Source organism: Rhinatrema bivittatum, chromosome 5, assembly GCF_901001135.1.
Source record: "Rhinatrema bivittatum chromosome 5, aRhiBiv1.1, whole genome shotgun sequence".
Classification (NCBI taxonomy): domain Eukaryota; kingdom Metazoa; phylum Chordata; class Amphibia; order Gymnophiona; family Rhinatrematidae; genus Rhinatrema; species Rhinatrema bivittatum.
The window spans coordinates 70,550,573-70,577,811 of NC_042619.1; the positions used below are offsets into that span (position 1 = coordinate 70,550,573).

The 27,239-nt window shown below is 43.4% G+C and overlaps 1 protein-coding gene across 5 annotated transcripts in view; it reads right to left on the minus strand.

Moving 5' to 3' along the window:
* Positions 1-4,107: 4,107 nt before the first annotated feature.
* The window catches only part of MSANTD4 (Myb/SANT DNA binding domain containing 4 with coiled-coils), a 43,201-nt gene continuing 20,069 nt past the window's right edge, over positions 4,108-27,239 (minus strand). For 2 of the 5 annotated variants that reach the window (XM_029602433.1, XM_029602435.1), the window contains exons 2-4: positions 23,533-23,585; positions 22,515-23,151; positions 4,108-11,115 (exon numbers count right to left, since the gene is read on the minus strand). In XM_029602433.1, coding sequence (XP_029458293.1) covers positions 10,537-11,115; positions 22,515-22,976 — 1,041 coding nt within the window. In that variant the 5' untranslated portion in view covers positions 22,977-23,151; positions 23,533-23,585 and the 3' untranslated portion in view covers positions 4,108-10,536. Of the gene's footprint in view, positions 11,116-22,514; positions 23,152-23,408; positions 23,586-27,239 lie in introns of all 5 variants that reach the window. The other 3 variants (XM_029602432.1, XM_029602434.1, XM_029602437.1) reach the window with 2 other exon arrangements.

Genomic DNA, 27,239 nt, shown 5'->3' on the forward strand with positions numbered 1-27,239 from the left:
CAGCTCTTCCTACCGCTCGGTACTGGATAGGCCTGATAGTAAATGACGACAGAAAAAGATAAAAATGGTCCATCTAGTCCGCCCAGCAAGTTTTTCAGGGTAGTAGTAACTGTCACTCCTGTGCAGTTTACCTCCAAGCCTATCACTCAGGTTACCCCCAAACAGAAATGTAAATTTATGTGTAATAGAAAAGTTATACAGTTTCTTCACTTCCATTTTCTAGCAGCAATGATACTCTGTGTTTGTCCCATATCCTTTTGAATTCCATTATGGTCCTTGTCTGCATCCATCACCCTTTCCATAAAGAAATATTTCCTGACATTGTTCCAGAGTCTTCTCTCTTGGAGTTTCATATCATTACCCTTACTTTTACAACTTCCTTTCCATTGGAAAAGATTTGATTTTTTATGCATAATTAATACATTTCTGATATTTTAAAGTCTGTATCATATCTCCCCTGTCTCTTTTCTCTTCCTGCGTATATATATCAAGGTCAAGAAGGATAACTATGTTCATTAATAAATACCAGAGGTGATACTTGGGACATAGAGAATTGACTGGCCATCTGTTTGACTTTGTCAACAAAGTAATTAGTAAATTTATAACAGCATTCAGAAGAAGTCTGAGCGAGTTAGCCAGAAAAGTTATCCAGCTAATTTAACTCCACTCTGGAATGCTGCTGGAAAGTAACCAACTCATCCAGTTAAACAGATAGCTGGATAAATTGGTGGTTAGACTGGCAGAAAATCTAAAACCTGTGATTTGTCTGGCTAGGTCTGGAACTTAGCCAGCAAACCATCTGAATACTGACTCCTTAATACTGATTTTCAGCACTATGCACCTACATTTAGGCACCTAAATCTAAGAAAATGAATTAATTGTAGGTCAACATTTTGGAGAATTTTCAGCTGAAAACTTAGATCCCTAAGAGGTTAATGTACTAAAATGCACATATTTTTCTCAAAAGGGAACATATTTGCACAACACCCCAAAACATGAAAGGCTTGGCATTTTGCATGAAATTTTTCATGAAAACCAGTTTTTTAAAAACATTTTACAAAAGTTGCCTTTGTGAGAGTAAAAGACTTTTGCATATAGCTGGCTATGAGCAAAATTTTATTCAAATTCCTCCACCCTGCCCCATGAGCTACTGAGATGCAAAATCATGCAAAGTAGCTCATAAGAGGGGAATTTTGTGAAAACAGGTGTGCAAAAAAAAGCATGTGGCCCTTATGAGCCCCACACCAAAATGTAAAAGGGAAGACCCCGGTGGGCTAGTGGCCTCTGGAGCTAAAAGGTATGGCTGCATTGAGGCTTCTACAAGCCCCACCGCCTTGAACACCTGAATACATTAACACTCAAAAAAAACAAAAAACAAAAACACTGTGGACCTCCCCTCTATCCCCCAAGCTTACCCAAAAGCTGGTGGGTGGGGATCTTCCAGGGCAGAAGTGAAGACCACTTGTTCTTGTCCCACTGGTTGCCATTTTCAATATGGCGCAGGCTGACCCAAATCACTCCCATGTTCAAAGGATATAAATACAGTGAGGTAGATCTTCAAAACATACGCACACGCACTTTTGTTTGCGCCATCGGCGCGTATCTTATAAAATCCGGGGTCGGCACGTGCAAGGCTGCGCAAAATCGGCAGCCTGTGCGCGCCGAGCCGCGCAGCCTGCCTCCGTTCCCTTCGAGGCCACTCTGATATCGGAGCGGCCTCGGAGGGAACTTTCCTTCAGCGTCCCCCCACCTTAACCCCCCTTCTCCTATCTACCCCACCCCCCAGCCCTACCTAAATCCTCCTCTTACCTTTGTTGGGCAAGTTACGCCTGCTTGAAGCAGGCGTAACTTGCGCGCGCCGCCCCAGCATCCCCCGGCACAGGCCGCAGTGCCGGGGGACTCGGGACCGCCCTCTCGGCCCGCCCCCGAACCATCACCATGCCCCCGGACCCACCCCAGACCGCCCCCTGCCCCGGACACGCCCCCTCCCGCCCCTTTTACGAAGCCTCAGGACTTGCGCGCGCCGGCGGCCTATGCAAAATAGGCGCACCGGCGCGCAAGTGCCCTGCGAGCGTAAATCCGGGAGGATCTACGCGTGCAGGGGTTTTAAAATCTACCCCAGTGAGTTAAAACATTGACCTCTAACTTTGGCAGCAAACTTTTCTAAAATGTAGGCATCTAATTTAGGAAGGGAGAAGTTTTTGAAAACTGACCCCATAGGAATTTGAGGCAGAATCTTTTTCAATTCATGATTTTTCCTGTATATTGTTTTAAGTTTCTTTCCTAACCCCTAGATTCATCAAAATGCATTAACAACGCATGGATAATGCCCGCGAGAAGAAAAAGAGGCATGAATTACTGCACCATGTGATAACATACCGCTTCGCATCGGTAGTATCGCATGGTGCGGTAAACTTATCGCACCCCGCGGTAATTCCTATTTTCGCATCTTGCAGAGAGAGAGAGACAGAAACTGACTACCTACAAGGCCTTCATAGTAGTGAAGTATTTATATATCTACAGGAGGGCCATCTAATAGGTCAAGGTGAGGTGTTGGTTTAGTGTTTAGGGGCCAGTTTCTCATGTAGAGTGAGAAATACGAACAGCACAGTACACCTCGATGAAGATTTGATGTCATTTGGAGTCAGGAAAGTCTCAAAAAATGCCATTTCTACTATGTTCCCTCACCCTAGCTTGATGGACTCTATAACAGAGTATCATCAAGCTAGGCTGAGATAACATAGTACAAAATTTAATCTTTGTGAGTCTTTCCTCACTCCAAATGACATCAAATCTTCACCAAGGTGTACTGTGCTGTTCATATTTCTCACTTTACATGAGAAACTGGCCCCTAAACCACCACCAACACCTCACCTCAACCTATTAGATAGCCCTCCTATAGAGATATAAAAAGCTGCACACTGTGAGGGCCTCTCCAGATATTCTCTCTCTCTCTACCTCTTCTCCACTCCCCTCCCCTCTCCCTTCCCAAGCCCAGAAATGGCCAAAATGCAATTCTAAAAATGTATCGCAAATTGTGTTACAGCCATTTCGGGCATATCGCACAGTCTAATGCCAGGAAAAAGGGTGTAGTTATTTCCGGTGTTAAAACCATGTGATAGCATGCGTTATGCTATCGCATGGTGTGATATCGCCACTCATTTTCCTAAATCCTGCCCAAACTCCTCCCTGATCCCACCCCTTCCAAAAATGTTATCGCATGCGTTATGGCCATAATGCATTTTGATAAATGACCCGGTTAGTTTTTTTCTCTGTTCCTTAGTGATTCTCTACACAACCAGATTTTCTACTTCCTTACCTAACACTGGGCTTTAAAATTGTCCAATTATAGCTTAAAATACATTCAGATGATTCATAGCAAGTAATGGCTTTTACCAAAAGGAGCTCAAAACCATTGATGTGTAGAATCCCTTAGTAGCAAATACAGCTAATTGCAATTACATCTAAAAGTGCATAGCTTCATTTTTTGCACACTAAACACAAGTTTGAAACTTGTTAGCTGTAGTACCATTGCAAGATTTGCCTCATATTCCTATTTGAAACATGTTTAAACTCCACCTGTGGAAAAGTGAATTTAAGGTAGGGTTTTGGACTGCAATCCATTATCACAATTTTCAGCCCATCTCTATATTCAGTTCATGTGTCCAACCCATGCTTTGTGCATTCCAGGACATAACAAAACAGACTTCTACCTAGGTTTGAACTAAGTTCCTGGAAGATTCTAGCACAGAGTAAAGCCAAGAACCACGCCAGGATAGCTTGACATCTACTAAGTCATAAATATGTTTTCAGTTTTAAGAGCTTGATCTAATGCTATCTAAAGAACATTTTCTCCCACAAATGAATGTTATATGTCATTGAAGAGCTAAGAATCTGATATTTCTAAAGATATGATACTAACAATCTAGAACTTTGTGACGTGGAAGTCATGGCTCTCACAGGGCTGCTAGCCTGTCCAATACCATCTCAACCCTTCTGTATACCTTTTCTTGATATTCTTCTCTCCAGCCCTCTCTGATTATCCATCCCTGTTTGCCTTTCCTTCCCCTCTACACCAACTGTAGCTAATAACATATTAGAAGAAAGTCTGAAAATGGAACACTTTTATTATAGTATAAAAAAGTTAAATTACTAAAAAGTTACAATAAATGAGCTCTGGCTGATACTTTTTGGGCATCTTTCTAAAGCTCACATTTCTCAACCTGTATTCAGAGACTTACAATGCCATGAGCACTATAAACCTAGGTATGTTGAAATCATGAACAGAAAGTAAAATCTCTTTTTGCATTCTGGAAAAAATAGAAGATTGGGCATCAATTTACAAAAAGGAGAAATTACTACTTACCTGATAATTTCCTTTCCTCTAAGGAAGGCAGGCCAATCCACACCAATGGGTTATTACTCCTACCAGCAGATGTAGACGGAGTAAAGCTGACTTGCTGACATGACTGACATACAGCCTGCCCAGACATCAGCCTGCCAGTACCTCTAGAAAAGCCAAACTGTGGACAAACCGATTATACTTTAACATGCTTCCAACCAATTGGGAAACAATGAGCTCAGCAAAAAGGGCTGATTATGTCATGTCAGCCTTCATACGAATTAATAGAAATAACACTTCATCATCCGCATATAAAGGACGAACTAAAAGCAAGTAGACACCCCAGGGTGGGTTGTGGATTGGCCCTGTCTTCCTTAGAGGATAAAGTAGTATCAGGTAAGTTATCCTTCATCTGCATTCAGGCAGGCCAATCCACACCAGGGGGGTGTACCAAAGCTACTCCTGAAAAAGGCAGGAAGCTGTCTGTGGTCCTGTCAATGCTGCATCCTCCTGAGACCTAACGTATAAACAGTAATGCTTGAAGTAAGTATGTAAGGACTGAAGTATGTAAAGACTATAATCGCTGCTCGGCAAATCTCGACAGGAAACAACTACTGAAACTCTGCCCATAAAACTGCCTGAGCTCTAGTGGAATGTGCCCTGACCTTTCTTGGTAATGGAACATCTGCATCCACACAGGCGGCCATGATGACTTCTTTTACCCAATGCGCTATAGTTACCCGTGTCTCCGGTTCTCCTTGTTTACCTCCATCATGGTGCACAAACACTCAATCAGACTTCCTGAAAGAGCAAATAATCTTCAAGTACCGCATCAGATGCCGCTTGACATCCAAGGCATGCAACAGACAATAATCAGGCTCATCTCTATCCCTGTCCAGCATGGGCAGGGAAATAGACCGATTCAAATGAAACTCTGAAACCACTTTCAGTAAAAAGGAAGGTGCAATCCTAATCTGTACCACCCCCAGAGTTATTCGTAGAAATGGCTCTCGGCAAGAAAGAGCTTGCAGCTCGGAGACCCCCCATGCCGAACAGATTGCTACCAGAAAAACTGTTTTCAAGGTGAGCAGCTGAAAAGCGAGACCACGCAGTGGCCGAAATGTAGGACCCACCACAAAAAAACAAGACCAGATTAAGGTCCCAAAGAGGCACTCACAATAAGTGCATCTACCTCCACTGACACCTGTTGGCTTCAGGTTCCACCTTGATGTAGGCTACTGTTGTGGCATTGTCTGACATTATCCTTACTGCTCGAGCTTCTAGCTGCTCAGCAAACCACAAGCATGCCAGTCGAACTGCAAGTGCTTCCAACCAATTGATGATCCACGGCTGCTTCTTGCATCATCAACTCTTAACTCCCAACCCAAAAGGCTCATATATGTTGTGAGCACTAACCAGTCCAGTGTCTCCAAGGAAACCCTCTTCCTGAGATTATTCACTTGTAACTACTACTGCAACTAGACACTCTCTCCAATGGCAAGTGGAGTCTCACTGTGTACTCCTATGACTGCGGATTCCAATGACAGCAACACATGCTGAAGGGGCCACATGTGCACCCTCGCCCAGAGAACTACATCTGATGTGGCTGTCATTGATGACAGGACCTGCAGGAAGACCACACAATCAGGCACATAGTCTGTCTCAGGGCCTGAACTTGAGTAACTAACTTCTGAATGTGACTCTTTGGTAGAAGCACTCTGCCCTGCTCCATATCAAATCGCACGCTGAGATATTCTAACATCTGAGAAGGCTGTAAACTGCTCTTGGCCAAGTTCACCACCTAGCCTAGCTCCTGAAGCAAAGAGATCACTTTGTGAGTTGCCAAGTGACTCTTGTTTGCACTTTTGTCCCAAATCAACCAATCATTCAATACGGATGGACCAGAATGCCCTCCTTGTGCAGAAACACTGCTACCACCACCATGACCTTGGAGAAGGTCCTGGGTACAGTAGCCAGCCTGAAGAGCAGGGCCTGAAATTGATAAGCACATCCCAGAATGGCAAAGGTAAGAAACATTGATGTTCTTGGTGAATGGGAATATGTAAATAGGCCTCTGTCAGGACGAGAGACATGAGAAATTCCCTGTTTGTACTGCCATTATTATGGAACATACAGTTTCCATTCTGAAATGAGTCACATGCAAATGTCGATTGACTCCCTTCAGATCCAGGATGGGCTGAAAGGACCCCTCTTCCTTCTTCGGAACAACAAAATAAATGGAATAGTGCCTGCATTTTCTTGCAATCTGGGAACAGGAATTATGGTCTTCAAATCCATCAGCCTCCTTAATGTAGTCTCCACTGCCACTCTCTTCTGTAGAAAGTTGCATGGAGAGACTATAAATGCATCCATAGGATTTGGAGAAATTCTAGAGCTTAGCCACTTCCAGGATCATTGTAATCTGGGCCCACCTTTGATAAAAGCAAAACAGATGCCTGCCTATCTCCTGATCCAGTAGGTAAGCCCCTACCATCTTCATTGTGAAGATCAGAACCTTCATTCTTAAGAGACTTCTTAGGATAAAAGGACCGTGATCTTTTGAAAGGACGAGCCCTTTCAATAGTTGCTCCTCTGTAAGGAGAAAACCAACAGGAATCCCTGGAACGGCCCTTTGCTTCAAAAGGATGCGCTGCTGCCTTCTTGTCCTCCGGCAATCGAGGAACCTTGTATTCACCATCTTCTCCAATTCACTTCCAAATAAAAGAGAATACTTAAAGGGTAACCTTGTGAGATTAGACTTGGAAATACTGCCTGCCAACCAATTCTGCAACCACAACTGGTGCCTAGCCGCTATCATGGAAGCCATCCTTCTAGCAGCTATCCGCTGCTGTCATGTAAGCCTACCCTTTAGCGGCCATCCTCACCGGCTAAGAATACAAATCCCATTTCCATCACTGATCCACTATCAGATCCCGCTCCTTGCTTCTCTTGAGAAAGATGCAAACCAGCTCAAGCCACCAAGTAGCAGCAAGAAGCAATTTGCAAATTCATTACCATGGCCTCAAAGACCATAGCCTCAATCCTCTTATCCTAAGCATTTTTTTTTAGCTGCCCCTTCTTCCACTGGGATGGTGGTTTGCTTAATAACAGCGCATACTAAGGCATCCACCTTTGGGAATTGCAACCTTGCCTTTGGATCCAAAGAGTACAAATCCATTAAAGCATGTCTCCCTTTAAATCTTGCCTCTGGGGCATTCCATCAAAGTTCAAATAACTCTTGAATTGGATCCAGGAGGGGAAAAAAACAGAACACTTTGCGTAAAGTGACCAAAATGGGATCTTTCTGTTGTAAGCCCATAGCACCACCCTCGTCTACACCGAGCATCTTCAGAGTCTGAGTCAACAGACTCTGAAACTCATCTTTATGAAAAAAATGGAGTAGAGTCCGATATGGCTCCAAATCAGGTGAAATTTCTCTTGCTTCTAGAGGGGAGAAAACCAAGTCCCCATTGGAGTCATCCAATGTATCATGATTCACATCCCCCTGAACATCTCCAGGAAGAGCATCCCTGCAGCTTTTGCCCACAGTGGCTGACAAATGGGAGATCTGAGCACACAATCCCTTCTTAGCAGGTTGCTTTGCCTCTGCCGGGCAACCCTGCAGAAAAGCCTACAGGTCCTGGAAAAATTCTACCCAGGAGACGGAGGTTGAATCCATACTGGGGCCCACAGGCCCAAACCTGGCACTCTCTGACCCTTCTCTCAGAGATGCCTCTGCCATTAAGAACAAGGGAAAGGGGAACTGCTGCTGTGTCACCTCTCGCCCCACTCCCCTCCAGAGGCACCATAGGTTGAGAAGCTGTTCCAACATTGGCAAAATCTATAGTAGCCAAATTGACTTCAGCATCTAAACAGCAGTGACACAGGTATAGAGAAAGTCATGGCTGGATTGTTCTTATATGGCAAGCCTCACAGTTAACAAGGCGCTTAGACTTTTTTGCCCCTGGTGCCGTAGTTTTCCTGTACTCGGCTCTAGGCGGCCTCCTGCACGCACCCCAACAGCGCAAATACATGCTCAAATCTAGGCCGCGGCCTTACGCGCACAGGTACCTACACATGTAGACGCCCACGTCAGGACACCATTTCGTGGCAAGAATGCACGCACGTGCCTAAGCGTGTGGGAAAAGAAACTGCCACTGCTTCCTACCACATGGCTGACTGAACTGAGCCTGAGAAATGGGGTCTAGCCAAAAGCTGCTCAATCTGTTGAGCCCGAGGCGCCTCCACTCTACACTAACTCCCCAGAGAAATGAGAGGCAAAAGGGGGTAAGAGACACAGAAGAAAACACAGAGAGAAGTAGGACCTGGTAAGGGAAAAAGAGGGTGCCTAAAACTTCCTTTTTTTTTTTTTAACCTGGGTTCAGCCATCCCTGGCTGAGAGGACAATCGGGTCACTGGCTATTGGGGGAAAGGGCACAAGCCTTTACCACCGAGTACTCCCTCGTCCTCTTTTCTGCCTTTTTTTTTTTTTTAAGTTTATGCCTGGTCTGGCTTCCAGACTTAAAGTGCTCGAGTGAGGGAGGGACCATATGGGTGTCATCTCAGAAGCTCAAGCGGTGCGTCTATTTTTATTTTTTTTACCACAAGCAATCTCCACAAGGGAGATGCATGTTCACCATCTGCTAGAGATGGAGAAAACTGGTGGGCTGCTGTCAGGGCAGGGCTATATTTCAGTGACATTAGCGAGTCAGCTTTACTCTGTCACCACCTGCTGGTAGGTGTGCATAACTCACTGGTGTTGATTGGCCTGCCTGAGAGCAGAGGAATAAGAGTTTGTTTTTTTAAAAATCTGTAAACTTAAAAACAAGATAATTAAACAATTTACAAAAAAAAAAGGTTAAAATCTATTAGTGTTGCATCTTTGTTTTAAAGCTGTTATGGCCCTCCTCTCTCAAAAGTTAAAGAAAAGAAAAACACTATGAATAAGAAAAAATTGCTTTTTAGTTTTTGCACCAGATTAGATGTCACTATGATGCATTATGTATCAAATACTGATCAGAAGACTAACTAAACATTTGAAGAAATACTAAAAATATATATATTTGCTTCCTTATGTGTTAAAGGGGACAAATGTTATGTACTCAACTGTGGACTTTATTAGTCTATTAAGAACAGGAAATGTGCCAACCCTCTGCAGCACAGGTTGAATTTAGGTTAGGATCTGCAAACGCTCATCTCAAATTTACCGGTATAACTAACATGGCAGAAAAAGACCAACTGGCCCAAGAGTTTCAACCCAATCTGAATGATTCTTTACAAAAAAATAGATTAACTCAGATTGATTGATATTTATGCAAATATTTCAAGTACCTGTGAATATGCAAATATCTGAATCCATATTAGGTAAAAAAAAAATCCAAACTGGGCATATGTGGAAACTTGAGTGAAGTGCGCCAGATTTATCCAAATCAAGATAGAACTAGTGCAGAACTAGCTGAAGTGATCTGCAACCTTTCCTGGTTCAGATGAAATCAGGATTCAAAATCTGACCTAGTATGCCTATCCCTAATTGAGAAAAATTGTTTATGCCCATAGACTACTTTTAATATACTGGGATGCTGATGTGACTATCTACTGGGAAATGGAGCCTTTACTACTGGATATTTGTGGCACTTTGCACTATCAAATCAAAACTACTCTGTAGGATGGGCAAGTCACTAGGAGCTTGGCAACAAATTCAGGATTAATAGGAAAATGAATTGGTGATATTGTTACTGTTTCAGCTAATCATAAACAAATGTCACCATCATTTTAGGCCACTGTGCATAGTTTCTATCTAAAAAAATATATTTACTGTGTTCTTTCCAGCCATGTGAATTTGGTTTGATACTGTACTTGTAAAGCAACTTATACAACTGATGAAAGATATAGTTAGTTTTAAGCCTTACTTTTGTGCACTTGAAAACTAATCACATTACTATAATACTAGACAAATCTTTTGGGTGCAATAGGACAGTACATTTCTGATACACTGAAAAGCACACAAATCCTTCATTTATGTAAGCACATTAACTTACTAATTACCACTCATTTGATTTTAAAAGAACATCAGCTACTGACCAAAAGAAATGGCTAATACAGGAAATAACATTAATGTCAGTTCTAAAAATAACAATCTCTTACAATCCTCAAAACAAATATAAAACATTCAATTACACATTTATAACCCTCAGTTACTGCAAATGTCCCTCTCGCTGAATTCTAAGACGTTCTTTTTCAACTTGCAAACGCTCTTTTTCAATCTGTAATTTCTCAGATTCAAATTTTAAAAATTGCAGCCTCTCTTTTTCTAACTGCAAGCGTTCTTTTTCAAGTTTTAATTTTTCGGTTTCTATGTCCAGAGGTGGCAAAACAGGTTTTTCCACGGAGGCATGCTCATTCTCCAGGGCAGGTTTTTCAGAACGTATCACCTGTATCCTTAGTTTCTCTCTTTCAATCTGCAGTCGCTCCTTCTCCAGCTGCAGCCTTTCGTGTTCCATGTCTAAATGCCGTAGCCTCTCTTTCTCTATCTGCAGTCGCTCCTTCTCTACTTGAAGTCTCTCGGCCTCAATGTCTAAACGCTGTTTCTCCAGCTCCAGCTTCTGTTTCTCCAGGGTGATGAGAAGATGAGAATCCTCACATGCTAGTCGTGCCTGTGCAGAACTGATGGTTCCAAACTCCTCAATGTGGGGGAAATCTTCAGCAAGTTCATTTCCCTTTTTGGAATCTGGCATGACAGATGACAAAATTTCTTCTTCTTCCTCAATTTCAAACTATAGGGGCAAGAGAAAGGGAGCGAGAAAAAAAAAAGACATCTCTGTTATTCCATTTATTTATTTATTTATTTATTTATTCATCTTTATACCGACTTTCAAATCAATTTCAAGGCGGTTTACAATAAATGAGTTGCAGTAGCAGCCTCAGGTACAACAAATTAAAACATATATTAAATCATCTTACAACATCAATAGCTCTTAACCAACCATTTTACCTATATCTTAATAAACCCCCCTTGTTTTCCTATTGTTCAGCCCTTTGTTCTAATATTCAAATCTTTATCTCTCCCCCTTCTATTCTACTCTAGTATTTATATTTATACCATCCTCCTCTACAATCACTTATCCATCTGGGTTTCCCCCCTTTTAGCCCTTTACCCACCTTTTTATATCTACTAGATCTATAAATTTTTCCCCCCTTTTAGCCCTTTACCCACCTTTTTATATCTACTAGATCTATAAATTTTAAGTAGATTCAATTAAGTCACAAAAGCCTGTTCAAATAGCCAGGTTTTTATTTGTTTCCTGAAGCTATTAATATTCTCCTCATAATGGTATTTTTATTTATTTATTCATTCAAATTGTATTTACCCAGTTTTGCCCACCTTTCCTCAAAGCTTAAGGCAAGTTATCCTGCACCATACCTTCACATTTTAAAATAGAAAAATCTTCTTATTACAAGATGAGATCAATATCTAACTTCCAAAATGCATACTGCAAAATGAAGCTCATTTTCTTTAAAATATTAAAGGAATCTAAAAGGGCATAATAGGAAGAGAGATATAATAAGACACAGTGAAGGAAGGAGAATAGGAATAGTGATTATGTTTATTAAGAACATAAGAAATTGCCATGCTGGGTCAGACCAAGGGTCCATCGAGCCCAGCATCCTGTTTCCAACAGAGGCCAAAAGAACCTGACAATTACCCAAACACTAAGAAGATCCCATGCTACTGATGCAATTAATAGCAATGGCTATTCCCTAAGTAAACTTGATTAATAGCTGTTAATGGACTTGTATCTCACTTCGATCTATTAAGAATGTGAGTAATAAATCTTTTAAATAAATTAATAGGCAAGAAAACCCTAATTTTAAAGCTAAAAATAGGTTGCATTACTTCCCCGATTGACTTTAATGAGAAATGAAAAAAAAACAAAACAGTGAAACGAATAAATACATTTTTTTTTTGTGTTTGAAATAAACAAAAAAATGGAGGTGGTCTATGAAACAAATAAATTAACCAAAATGACAAATTTGCCTCTGTACAACCCAATGTATAGTATATTGTCTAGATCAGTGAAACAAGCTCCTAATTTAATGCATTTTTATTTGTATTTTTTAGATAGCAGAATGTAAAAAATGTACAAGGATGTTAGTCTATTTCCTGCAACACTTGCTGGCTCTTGGTTTCTCCCTGGCAATTGATATAGACCACCATTGTTGCGTTGTCCAACATCATGTGAACAGTTTGATTCAGCAGTCTGTGGCTGAACTGCAAGCATGTCAGCCTTACTGCCGGGCCTCCAGGCATTTGATGTCCCAGCGTGAGTGTTTGGCATTTAAGCGCCCCTGGGCCATTAACTCCAGACAGTGAGCCCCGAAACCATGGAGACTCGCATCTGTCGTGAGAACCAACCAAGCTGGAGAGGACAAGGAAATCCCTTTCTCAGATGATCCTCCTGCAATTATCACTGGAGGCGGGAGCAGATTTCCAGCGGCAAGTGGAGCCAAACCGCATAATTCTGAGACTGCGGGTTCCAACAGGATAGCAGACAGTGCTAAGAGAACGCATATGTGCCCTTGTCCACGGCACCACTTCCAGGGTAGCTGCCATAAAGCCAAGTACCTGTAAGGAGTTCATCAACTGACACACTTGAGACATCAATCTTTGGATCTGAACTTCCGGTAGGAAAATTCTGACCTGTCCCGTGTCAAACTGGAAGCCCCCCAGATACTCCGACTCGGATGGTTGAAGGTTGCTCTTCATCAGGTTCAACACCCAGCCGAGTTCCTGCAATAAGGAGATCAACCTGTGTGTCACCAGGCAGCTCTCTTCCTGAGATTTGGCTTGAATCAGCCAATCGTTCAAATACGGATGCACCAGGATTCCTTCTTTTCGCAAGGCCACCACTGCCACCACCATAATCTTGGAAAACGTTCTGGGAGTGGTGGCTAGACCAAAATGCAGCGCCCGAAACTGATAATGGTGCCCAACACCACAAAGCGTAGAAAGCTTTGGTATTCCAATCGGATGGGAATATGAAGTAAGCATCTGACAGATCCAAGGAGGTCAGAAATTCCCCCCGACCGTACTTTCATTATTACAGAGATTAAGGTTTTCATTAGAAAATGAGTCACCTTCAAGTTACGGTTGACCATCTTGAGATCCATGATGGGATATAAGCCACCCTCTTTTCTTGGGCACAACAAAATAAATGGAATATTGCCCCATACTTTGAGATGTGGGCACCAGAACCACAGCCCTCAATCTGAGGAGCCTTGAAGAGTTGCAGGCAGTGGCAAGGGGACACCATGAATATGTCCCGAAGAACACTGCGAAATTCCAGTGCATACCCTTCGCATATCAATTCCAGGACCCACTGGTCCGACATGGTCTCGACCCACCTCTGATAAAAGAGAGAGAAAGAGAGACGTCCCCCTATTTCCAGTTCCGGAAGGTGGGTCGGCAAACCTTCATTGGGAAGCTCGGGATGCTCCACCACTGAGCCCGCTCCTCTCTTTGGCTGCTGGGGACGAAAGGACTGAGACCTACCGAAAGGCTGAATCCGCTCATCCCTCTGTTGGGACGAAAACGCCCTGAACTCTGGAAATGACCCCTCATACCAAAGGGGCGCCAAAATTGTTTCTTATTCTCTGGCAACTGAGGCACCGGAGACTCGCCCCACTTACTAGCCAGTTTCTCTAACTCGCTCCCAAACAAGAACGAGTTTAAAAGGCATCTTGGTAAGATTGGCTTTGGAAGCTATATCAGCTGATCAATTTTGCAACCAGAGGTGATGCCTGGCCACTAACACCGAAGTCACTCCTTTGGTCAAGGTCTGGACCAAATCACAGCCTACGTCTGCTAAAAGGATGGCAGCAGGCTCCATAACCACTCTGGAATTCCCTCCAGACTGTTATTATTTGTGATAATTGTGGGTGGATCCTTGGGCCGGTGGCAGATGACCTCGCGGGAAGATCCCGAGAGGGACCACCGGTCAGGCTCAGAGTTGGGAGACAGACACACACTAGTTCTTTTATTAAACTGTTTTGGAGAACCACCAGAGGTGGCAGAAGTGAGCTGGAAGAGCCCGGCTGGGCTGTAGTCCCTCAGGCACTGGAACAGGTATCCCAGGATGGCTGAGCTGTAGAGAAACTGAGATAGTGAGTAGGCAGAGTATGCAGGGTTCAGGAACAGAACCTTGATGGTAACACTCACACAATAGTCCCTTAGAACAGCCCAGGAGCTGGAATTAAGTAGGCCCTCGAGGAGCGAGTACCTGGTTCCAGGGAAAGCTCTGAGAGAGAGATGGTAACTCACTGGTGTTGTAGGCAGCGGTGACTTCCTGGCAGAGGTTATATTCAGTAGCAGGTGTGGGAACGTGGGCCCTCGAGGAGCGAGTACAGGTTCCAGACTGCGACCTCAAAAGCAAGAGAGAGAGCGAGGCCCTCGAGGAGCGGGTACCCCTGGTAAAGTCCGAGGAGGCAGAGTAGCAAGGTAAGCGGAGAGCGAATCCCATCCACAGTGATACCTGGAGGCAGCTAGGTAGGAACCCCTTTGCTAACTCGAATTGCTAGCAAAACAAGAGACCTTAAATATCTGGTGATGATGACGTCATCTCAGGGGGACACCGCCGAGGTTTGCGCCACAGCTGGTACTTGAGTTGGGGCCATGCCGCGCTCGCACCCTTAGGCCTCAGGAGAACATGGCGGAAGGCAGAGTCTAGCTGGTCCGGGAACACTGGAAGAGGTCGGCAAAATGACGTCGCGGCAGCCAAACTTTCATCAACCAAAGAGGGAGTCGCCAAAGAGGTAAGGTGGGCGGAGTGGAGACGTCGGGCAGCGACGGTAGCAACACAGACTCATCAACCTCCTGAAAGTGAAGCAGAAAAGATCTCACCACTAGGGCGCAACAGGAGGCAATCTGTAAATTAATCGCCACTCCCTCAAAGGCTTGCTTAAGAATAGCCTCAATCCTTCTATCATGTACAGCCTTCAAGGCCGCTCCTCCCTCTATGGGGATAGTCGCCCGCTTAGACACAGCACATACCAGAGCACCCACTTTGTGAAAATGCAAACACTCTCTCACATCCAGATTCCAGATCCAGGGGGTACAGGTCTTCCAATGTACGACCCCCTTTAAAATTTGCCTCTGGGACATCCCATTCCAGATCAATCAATTCCTGGATGGCATCCATTACCGAGAAAAAACAAGAGGCTTTACTTAAGGAAACCAAAATGTGATTCTACCTTGGCTCTGACATAGCATCCAAACCAGGAACATCCAGCTGTTTCAAGGTCTGGGAAATCAGGGTCAGCAGTTCATCTCTATGAAAGAACTGCAGCATGTTCAATACGGTTCCAGCCCTAGAGGAATTTCCCTATCTTTCAGGGAATCAGTATCAATCTCATCAGTGCCATCCGGATTCCTGTCAGGAACACCAGAACAGAGCAAAGGCGAGCCCCAGTGCTTAAGCAGAGAACTGGAAGAGAAAGGAGCCATCGGCTGAGGGTCCGACTGGACAGAAAAGAGGGAAGCTGAGGACAGCACCTGAAGAAAGGCTTGTAAGCCTTGAAAAAATTCCACCCAAGAAAAAGTAACTGGGTCCAAACCAATCCCAGAAGGAACTGGACAGGTCCCTCAGAACTGCCCTTGCCAGATGATGAGCCAGTCAAGGGAGAATCAAGATCTGGCGTCCCCCCAGTCAAGGCTGTGACCAACGCATCATCAGAATGGGAAGAGCCAGGCTTAGCAAAATCCGAGGAAGACAATTTTCTCTGAGCGTCCGAGCAGCACTGACACTGGTTAGAAGCCAGGTCAGGCTAAGAAGCCCTAATATGACAGGCAACACAAATAGGAAGATGCTTAGGCTTCTTGCTTAACAGTACCATTGCTGCAGTAAATATGCATCGGAACGGCTCACGCTCAAAATTGAAATGCACCCAAAAAATAAGCGCCTAGAAGAAAGAGTAGCAAGGCACATGCGCAACCTGTGCGCCAAGTTAAGCACGTAAAAATGTTTGTATGCGTAAAAAGTGTGCCAAAAAAACGCGCACAGAGCTGACACATTGCGCACACCGATGGCCTATAAAGAGCAGAACATGCACAAGAGCGCATGAAAATGGCTGCGACTTACCATGTGGCATACAAGAAAAAAAGCCTACGTGCAGGCCCTAGCCCCCTGGGGGCTGCTCAGCCCACCAGGCTGCCCAGTTCCCCGATCCCAACGGGAGCGGGAACAAATGTTGGCACGGCGTGTCAAGAACGGAAACCAGAGGAAATCCTGAAACCCCTCTGTCTCTGATTCAGGTAAAACTTTCTCTTTTTTTTTTAAACCTTACCCGAGCTCAGCGCTTACTAGCTGATTACAGAGATGGTCTCTGGCTACTGGGGGAGATGGAATTTGCTATCACTGCCATGCTCGGCCTCCTGCACATGCTGCCTTTCAGCTGAACTAGCAGCTAAGTCCACACTGGGAAACCCAGCTACCAGGCCACCTCTGACGGACCACGGAAATCGCCTCAGGAATTCTCAACTGGGGGAGGGACCCTTAGGTATCACCGCAGGAGAGCAGGGCTTTCTTTTCCTGAAATTAGAATTTCAAATTTCTCCTTTCCAAAAGCTCAGAGCAATCTCCACAGGGAGATGCATGTCCATCATCTGCTGGAGATGAAGAATACTGGCAGGCTAGGGTCACTGCAGGGTTATATATACTGTGACGTCAGCTTGCTCTGTCTCCATCTGCTGGCAGGGGAGCATAAACCCACTGGTCCTGAATCTGTCTACATGGTAGGAAAACAACATTTATTATGACCCAGGCGCTATAGGAAGCCTTGGTGGAATAAATCCTCTTTTTCAGACTGATAAAGCATGTAATGAAACAGTGACCATGAAACAAGTAACTGCATGGCTTACAGATCAAGATATTTATTCTTTACACAGACCTGCTAGAACACATTTTAAAACAAACAAAATCATTGTGTCATATGTGGGTGCACAATGGCAGGCTGATCTGGTCGACCTAACCGGCTTGTCCAGTTATAACAGCACTACAAATTCATATTGACAGTGATAGATATCTTGTCAAAATATGCATGGGTTGTGAGCCTAAAAACAAAGAAGGCCGTGAAGTTCCCCAGGCATTAGAAAATGTATTTAACGGTGTCCCCAATAAAATACAAATAGACAAGGGTAAAGAGTTTTTAAATAGCTCTGTGAAAAATTTGTTAAAACACAGAGGTGTTCATTTTGTGACCTCTAGACTTTAGAAAAGTAGAGATGTTTCATCCCCTTTATCATTTTTGTCACCTCCTCTGCACTTTTTCTAGTTCTGCCATTTCTTTCTTGAGATGGGTTGACCAGAACTACACACAGTACTCAAGGTGTGGTTGCAATATGTCTCAATGCAGAGGCAATATGAGATTTTCTGTTTTTTTCTCCATTCCTTTTTGGATCATTCCTAACATTCTATTTGCTTTATTGACTGCTGCTGTGCACCGATCCAAGGATTTCAATGTATTGTCCACAATTATTCAAAGATCATTTTCCTGGATAGTGACTCCCACTACAGAACCCAGTATTGTGTACCTGTAATTGGGATTATTTTTCCCAATATTCCTCACTGTGCACGTTTCTACTTTAAATTTCATTTGCCATTCAGTTGCCCGATCTCCTAGTCCGTCATTTTAACAAATTTGAATCACTTTGTCTCATCTGCAAATTTTATCACCTCACTCATTGTCCCCTTTTCCAAATAATTTATGAACATGTTAAACAGAATAGGTCCCGGTACCTATCCACCTCGTAATCCACTAATGAACTTTCATCATTTGGAAAACTAGCCTTTTAACCAGTTACCAGGCAACAATGGAACACTGCCTCCTATCCCATGACACTGTAATTTCCTCAGTTTAAAAATGGATTGGATAAGTTCTTGGAGGAGAAGTCCATTACCTGCTATTAATTAAGGTGACTTAGAAAAATAGCCACTGCTATTACTAGCATCGGTAGCATGGGATAGACTTAGTTTTTGGTACTTGTCAGGTTCTTATGGCCTGGATTTGCCACTGTTGGGAGACAGGATGCTGGGCTTGATGGAACCTTGGTCTGACCCAGTATGGCATGTTCTTATCTCCCATGGGGCATTTTGCCAAATGCCTTCTGAAAGTCCAAATATACTATATCAAGGTCACCTTTATCTACATATTTATTACACCTTCAAAAGAATTCTACAAGATTGATAAGACAAGACTTCCCCTTGCTAAAACTATGTTGATTCTTCCCTATTAAGCCATGTCTATCCATATGTCCAGTGATTTTGTTTGCTGCACCAGAATATATAGGGGGAGAGCATCAGGATAAAGAATGTGTCCTCTGCCTCCATCTGCTGGTAAGAGGAACAAACCCACTTATCGTTCCTGTCAAACCAGTACAGACAAGGAAGGTATTTTTAAATAATGTTCATGCCTCATGCAAACTTTTAACCCTTAAAACTGCTCCTTTTAGTTTCCTTGTAATTTCCTTATTCTTTCATGGCCTCCCTTTTTTAAGTTATGTGCTACTGTAGTAGTTTTATTTAATGTCCTCCCTCTAGTGATTATGTCAGTTTTGATAGCATTATGATTGCTATTGCTTAGCGGCTCTACCACAGTAGCCTCTCTAAAACAGGTTATGCTTTCCCCTGAAAACTAGATCTAAAGAGACTTCCCTTCTCATTGGTTCTTGGACCAGCTGCTCCACGAAGCAATCATTTACAGCATCTAGAAAATTAACCTCTCTGGCTCCTCCCAAACAGGCAATGACCCAATCAATGAGGTAATTGAAATCTTCCATTATTATTGTGTTGCCAAGTTTACTTGCTTTTTTAAAATGGAGAAATTCTTACCTGATAATTTCGTTTTCCTTAGTGTAGACAGATGGACTCAGGACCAATGGGTATAGTGTACTCCTGATAGCAGTTGGAGTCGGATCAGATTTCAATCTGATGTCAGCCCCTAGTACATATACCCCTGCAGGAAGTGCAGCTCTTCAGTATTCTCCTCAAAAAGCATTGTGGATATATGTGTGACTGACTAATTTGATTAACTTGACTAATTTTATGACTTGGTTAAACTTTATAACTTGATTAACTTGATCTGGTTGAATTGGCTATAGTTGGAGACCGCCAGTATACTCAACCGGAAAGCGTCGACACCCGGTAGGGTGAGTGTCCTAGGTGAATGAAAACATGGCTTACCCTTGATTCATTCGAAATTCCATGCGTAACGGCAGCCAAGGGTGGGATGCTGAGTCCATCTGTCTACACTAAGGAAAATGAAATTATCAGGTATGTAATTTCTCCATTTCCTAGTGTGTAGCAGATGGACTCAGATGGACTCAGATGGACTCAGATGGACTCAGGACTCAGGACTCACGGGCAGCCTCCCTCCCGAACCGGTGATGTCAAAGGACTGTTTAAGGATGGATTCCAGACGCTGGTCATGAGCATCTTTGAGCGCTGCTCCTCCCTCTACTGGGATAGTAGTGCGCTTCAAGACCGCGCAGACCATGGCATCCACTTTTGGGCATATCAGAAAGTCTTTGGCCGCCGGGTCCAGGGGGTACATGGCTGCTATGGCTCGTCCCCCTTTGAATGTGGACTCTGGAGCACTCCATTCCAGGTCAATTAGCTGCTGGACGGCTTGTAAGAGAGGGAAATGGCGAGAGGTCTGGCGGAGTCCCTCTAGTAGGGGATTTGTCTTAGGCTCCCCCAAAGCACTTGCGCCCAGGATAGCGAGCTCCTTCAGGCTGTGGGTGACCAGGTCTGGGAGCTCGTCCTTGGTGAAGAAGCGTCTCATGGTTCGGTGAGGCTCTGTCCCCGGGGGGGAATTACCCCTCTTCTAGGGGTTCTGCTTCCTCTTCAGAGTTGTCCGTGTCCCCAGAGGTGGGGCTTCTGGGCGGTGGAAACATTTGTCTAGGCCTAGAGGGGCCTGAGGGATAAAGGTCTTCTGGTGGAGGCTGTGGCTGTTTAGCCGGAGGCTCCGTCTGCATGTGGACGAAGGTGTGTAGCCCTTTGAAGAATTCCACCCATAAGATAGACGCTGGGTCTAAGCTAACGGGCGCTGAGTCCCTGGGGGTCCTCGTCTGAGGGGGTGTCCTGCTGGAATTTGCTAGGTCTGGGGTACTCACTGAGGAGCTAGTACTCGGCCCTGGGTGGGACTGGATCTCCCAGGGCCTCCTCACACTGAGCATACAGAGCGTTGGCCTCTTCGCTTTGTGCAGCTCTGATATGGCATGCTGGGCAGAGGCCTTGAGTCTTCAGCTCCGTTTCCGGTGGTGCCATGGCTGTAGGCGTGCAAACCCTTATGCGCTCCGGCGGGTCTAAGATGTGCGTGCGGATTGTGCGCATAGGTGTGCGCCCAAGTCGCAGGTATGCGCGATGCGCATATATCTTATGCGCGTGGCCCTTGTGTGTGTAACTTTATACGCACGTGTATTTTGTGCGCCTAGCTGGTCTTGTGCGCCCAGATCGAGACGGCGGACAGAGCAGCGAATAGGGCCAATATGGCGACGGCGACCACGCGGGCAATATGGCGATGGCGACCACGCGGGCAATATGGCGACTACCTTGGAGGGTCTCCACGTGGGTAGACCCTTGGATCTAACCGGGGCCTAGCCCTAATAGGGCGGATCAACCCGGCGGCACTGGTCCCGGTCGGCGTCCTGTGCGACTCCTCAAACCTCGGAGACCGGAGTCGACGCTGAAGATTTCTACCTTACCTTGTCTTCGGCGCTTCCCAGTTTCGTTCCAGGTGGTCTCCGGCTGCAGGGGGAGAGGGCAAATACCTTCACCGCCGCGCTCGAGGGGGCACCCGCTGCCTCTCAGCCACGCCCGGGATCGGGGGCTCGTCTTCAGAGGTAGGTTTTCTTCCGAATTTAGGTTTTCTCCATTGATTTTGTTCTAACGCTGTGAGAGCGTGCAGATAGTCCCTAACTGCTATGAAGATGGAAAATACTGAAGAGCTGCACTTCCTGCACGTGTATATGTACTAGGGGCTGACGTCAGATTGAAATCTGATCCGACTCCAGCTGCTATGACAAGTACACTATGCCCATTGGTCCTGAGTCCATCTGTCTACACTAAGGAAAACAAAATTATCAAGTAAGTAATTTCTCCATTTTAAAAAAGCAATTAAACTTGGCAACACAATAATAATGGAAGATGTTGATGGCCCTATTAGGTATTCCCGCGCGATTCAGTAAGTAAAATATGAGGCCAAGCCGCACATTTTACTTTAAGAAATTAGCGCCTACCCAAAAGGTAGGCATTAATTTCTGCCGGCACCGGGGAAGTGCACAGAAAAGCAGTAAAAACTGCTTTTCTGTGCACCCTCTAAATTAAAAAAAAAATTTTGAAATAGGCCCGAGGCTTGAAAACCGGACGCCCAATTTTGCCGGCATCTGGTTTCCGAACCCGTGGCTGTCAGCGGGCTCAAGAACCGACGCCGGCAAAATTGAGTGCCAAACCCACTGACAGCCGCCGCTCCTGTCCGAAAAGAGGCGCTAGGGACGCGCTAGTGTCCCTAGCGCCTCTTTTTACCGCCGGCCCTAATTTAAATAAATTAAATTACTGTATCGCGCGCACAGGAGAGAGTGTCCTATGTGCGCGCCGGGAGAGCGGGCGCTCGCCCGCTCTCCCACGATTTTTACTGTATCTGCCTGTAAGTGACCTTTGCAAACTCACAATTCTAACACTTACAAACAAATTCTAACTTTTACTAACTCAGAAAATTAATCCAAAGCCTATAATCTCTAAGTACACATAATTCTTTACATTTGCAAGGAATACTAGTAATAGTTTAACCCTTTAAGAATTATTTTTTTCAAGATTTAAGTACTCTTTCCCAAGTCCATCTTACCACCAGCAGATGAAGATTCTGCAGTCAGCACTCGCTCTGGACTCTACTTAACTTGTTTCATGGGTTTCTCATTCTGTATTAAAGTTGCAATGCCAATATGTATGCACTTAAATTACTGCACTAAGTTCTCCTATTGTAAGAAATGTGGATATAGCAATTAAGTTTACTGATTTGTTTTATGTTTTAATTATGGCTGTTTTATTTTATATTCAATAAAATTCAAGATCATCAAAAGGTTTTTCTTATTTGTAAATCTCTCATAAAATTAAGCACTTACTTCAAAACTCTGAGGGTCCTCCTCTTCTTCTTCTACTTTGACTCCTGTCAACGATCCGCTTGCTTCTCGGAAGTCGGTTATATTTTGCCATTCAAAGGATGACTCATTTGCAAACCCACTCTTGTCATCTATTTCTCCGTTAAGAGAGTCATCTATATCTGATGAGGGAAGATGGAACTCTGACCCGAGAAGCTTTACATTTGAATTCAGCCGTTTCCTTTTCATAAGCGCTCGCCAGTCAAGGTACCTCCTTTTCACTTCTGTCCCAGTTCTTTGCTCTCCTTCTCCTACAGCATTCACACACTCTGCTATCTCTTCCCAGGCCTTCCGTTTCATCTCATTAATTGTTGTGTTCAGCTGCTTTGAGAAAAGGACTTCTTTCCTCTTTTTGATTTCTTTAAGTAAAGTTTGTGTTTCTTGAACACTAAAATTGCTCTTTCTTTTTCTTTTTAACTGTTTCATAGCTGCACCTCAGCTAGTATCTTTACTGTTACTTAGAGGCGGTGTAAGATAACAATGTTTGTTTATGAAAACAAGAGGATGAATTTAAATAAAAAATCAGTTTTATGCTTGATGCTCTGTTCCCCAAGTATATCGTTCAGTTGATAATACTTCAATTTGCCATACTTTCTATAACCTATGGGAAAACAAAACAAAACAAAAAAAATCAACTGAGACACTTTTTTTTTTGATAGTGCAAATTTAGAGATACACGAGACAAGCTGGTTGTAATATTAATCAATTTTTTTATTTGACAAAAATAAGTTCTAAAAGAAAACCTGCTATATAAAATCAGAATACTACTTTAGAACACAATTGTATGAAGGTTTTATCACAAATGATATAAAGTAATACAGTAAGACAATATAAACAAAAATGTCAATTTGTGCATACTTGCATTAGTAGCACAGCCACCACAGATCAATACATGGAAGAGATGGGTCACAGCAAGTTCCATACTCTGCCCCCCTAGCAGCAGAATTATCATCATCATCATCATCATTAGAATAGCACATACCAGATGTATGCAGCGCTGTTCAGAGGCACATAAATGGTCTTGAAGTTTCCAACCTAGTCAACACAGACAGGACATACAAGGAAAAATCAATCAAGAGAACAGTGTGGCTCAACAAAGGATTTTGATCGAGTATCATCAAATGTGATGTTGGAACCTTAAATATTTAAAGAGGTTCATGATCAGCCTATTCTTATTCAATGCAATAAGGCATAGAAAATCTACCTCCATCTGTTTATAAAACAGGTACATTCTAAAGGCTTGCTCCAGTTACCATGAATAATTGACATCTAGGCCAGATTTGGGTTACAAAAGGACTTTTTAATTATGTTTTATTATACTATTATAACAAAATACCGTAGCTTTATAATTACTCATTCAATTGTAACACAGTAAGAAGGTGATGAAATATTTCATACTATAGATAAGTATCCCTCTCCTTCTCTACATAATGCACTTCATCTAAATTTAACTCCTTGAGGGGTATTTTCTAGATGTAGAAAAAAACAAACAAACATTTATCTACTGAAAACTGTGAGGTCCATATTCAGCCACTATATGGCTTGGCAAGTTTGCTGGCTAAACTTAAACAGGCTAACTTTAGCCTATATTTATTTTATTTATTTATTTAACATTTTTTCTATACCGACCTTCATGGTTAAAATACCATATCAGGACGGTTTACATCGAACAGGGGTAAAATAACTAGATAAAGGAAGAAAAAACAAAGTTACATTACAACGAGGACTGTGAACTTGGAAGCTTAGGAAGCTAGAAGAGAAATATAAAGTTAAGTTAAAGGGAGAGAAACAAATTCCGGACTAGAGGTAGTCCAGACTAGAGATAGTCCACATGTTAGAGTCGGTATCCATGCTGTCAAGGTATTCAAGAGGAGGGGAGGATCCATTAATCATGGGTAGATAACGCCTAATGTGTATCCCAGGGTTCTGGGAAGGCTTGGCGGAACAGCCACGTTTTGAGTTTTTTCTTAAAAGTTAGCAGGCAAGGTTCCAGCCTAAGTTCTGCAGGGAGGTTGTTCCAGATGGCTGGGCCTGCTGTCGAAAATGCTCGGTCCCTGGATGCGGTGAGTCGTGTGGCTTTGGTTGGAGGGGCTTGTAGCGTTCCTTTGGATATTTCTCTCATTGGCCTGTTAGAAGTATGGAGTTTTAATGGAATTTCAAGGTCGAGATAAAGGAGATTATAGATGAATTTGTGTATTAATGTTAAAGATTTGTGAAGGACTCTGTAATTGACTGGTAACCAGTGTAGATTTCGGAGGATGGGTGTAATATGATCATTCCGGTTGGTGCTTGTCAGGATTCTAGCTGCCGCATTCTGTATCATCTGGAGAGGCCTGATGGATGAGTTGGGTAATCCTGTGAAGAGCGCGCTGCAGTAGTCTATTTTGGCAAAAATCAATGATTGAAGAACTGTCCTAAAGTCGTGGAAATATAAAAGGGGTTTGAGTCTTTTTAATACCTGTAGTCTGAAGAAGCAGTCTTTGGTTATAGTGTTAATCATACTCTTTAGGTTAAGACGGTTATCAAGTATAACCCCAAGGTCTCTAACTTGAGTATGAGAGAGGGGCGTGGTTATGTTGGGCCTGTGACTGATAGTTATCTTGGAAGGCGGAAATGAGGAGGAGTTCGGTCTTTTTAGCATTGAGGACCAAATTTAAACTGTTGAGGAGATTAGTGATGGAATGTAGGCAGTTGTTCCAGATCGAGAGTGATTTGGTGATGGATTCCGTTATGGGGATCAGGATCTGCACATCATCCGCGTAAATGTAGTGAATAAGGTTGAGGCTTGTTAATAGTTGGCATAGGGGGAGGAGGTAGATATTAAAAGGGTGGGGGACAGGGAGGATCCTTGAGGTACTCCAAGTGATGAATTTGTTGGTGGTGATTCTTTATTATTTATTCTGACCTTGAAACTTCTATCGCTAAGGAAAGACTTGAACCAGTTGTAGACTTGTCCTGAGATGCCTATGTCTAATAGACGATTCAGGAGGATGGCGTGGTTGACGGTATCGAACGCCGCTGATATGTCTAAAAGGATTAGAAGAAAAGAATGTCCTTTGTCTAGTCCCATAATAATATGGTCAGTTAGGGAGATGAGCAAGGTTTCTGTGCTGCGTGATTTGCGGAAACCATATTGTGAAGGATATAGAATATTGTAATCTTCTAAATATTCTGATAGCTGGGTGTTAACCACCTTTTCTGTGAGTTTGGCTAAGAATGGAAGATTCGATATAGGGCGGAAATTAGCTAGTTCACTAGGGTCTAAGTTGTGTTTCTTAAGGAGGGGTTTGAGAGAGGCGTTTTTTAGGATGTTTGGGTACAGTCCTTGGGTTAAGCAGCAGTTTATGATGTTGGCCAGTGGTCCGGATATAGTGTTTGGTATGAGTAGAAGTAGCTTGGTTGGTAGGTTGTCTGTGGGATGGCTGGATGGTTTCTGCTTCTTGAGAATGGATTCGATCTCTTTAGATGAAGTTAATTCGAAGTTTTCTAATTTGGCTTCCTTAAGCATATGGGTATTGGTAAATGAAACGAGGGTGTTGGTATTGGGTGGGAGGAGGGAGATCGTGTTTGATATCTTCTGCTGAAAGAATATGGCTAGCTCATTTGCCTTGGATTGAGCTTGTTTGTCTGGGATCGGTGGTGGTAGTGACTTTGTAATTTGAGACACATATGAGAAGAGAGCCTTCGCATCATATTGGAAGTCATGGATTTTATTTGCGTAAAAAACTTTTTTAGCTTTTAAAATTGATGACCTGTAATAATGTAAGGTTCCTCTGTATGATGAAAGCGTGGAGGGGGAAGGGGCTTTACGCCATTTGTTTTCTTTGTGACGTAGTTCTTGTTTTAACTGTTTGAGTTCCTGGGTGAACCAAGGTTGGTTTCCTTTTTTTGTGGGGTTAATTCTTTTCGAGATAGATGGGCAGAGCTTATTTGCTACATCTTCTGTGATCTTGTGATCTATTATTCAGCTATTCTAAAATTAGCTGGATAAGTTTATCCAGCCAACTTTAGGACAGGTCTCGGGGACAACAAAACTTAACCAAATAATTCATCTGGCTAACTTAGCCCCTTCAGTTACACCCCTGAAATGCCCCTACTCATCTGGCCAAATTTTAGCTGGATAAAAGGTTATCTGGCTAGAAATTAGCTAGATAAGTTCCCAAATATTCATTTCACCGGATAACTTCTGAGTTATCCAGCTAAATACTTTTGAATATAGACCTCTATGTAGCTTTAAAATTAAAATGTTGTTTCTGATGCAAGCAGTTTTCTCAGAAAACAGCCATTAACGTCAGGTCACATCTGAAGACATACTTTATAAATGGAAAAATTACTGTATGTGCTCAATTTCAGCTTTTATTGGACTGACTTTATTTAATCTATTTATTTTTATTTATTTAACAGCTTTTATATACCGACGAACGTTGGGAACATCTCATCGGGTCACAAAAAACAAAAATGAGCAACAGGCTTAACAAGGAACAAAGAACTGAAGGAAAAAGTAGTCTTAGGAAGAAGTAATCTTAGGAAACAAAAGAACTAAAGGAAAATTAAGGAGGGCAAAGGCGAAGGAGGGGCTAGGAGGTGGGGAGCAAGCGGGCGGGGGAGGGAGGAGAACTGAGGGGGGAGGGAGAGGAGGTAAGGATCAAAGGACAGGGAGAAATGGTTGACTATATTTAACATCACATT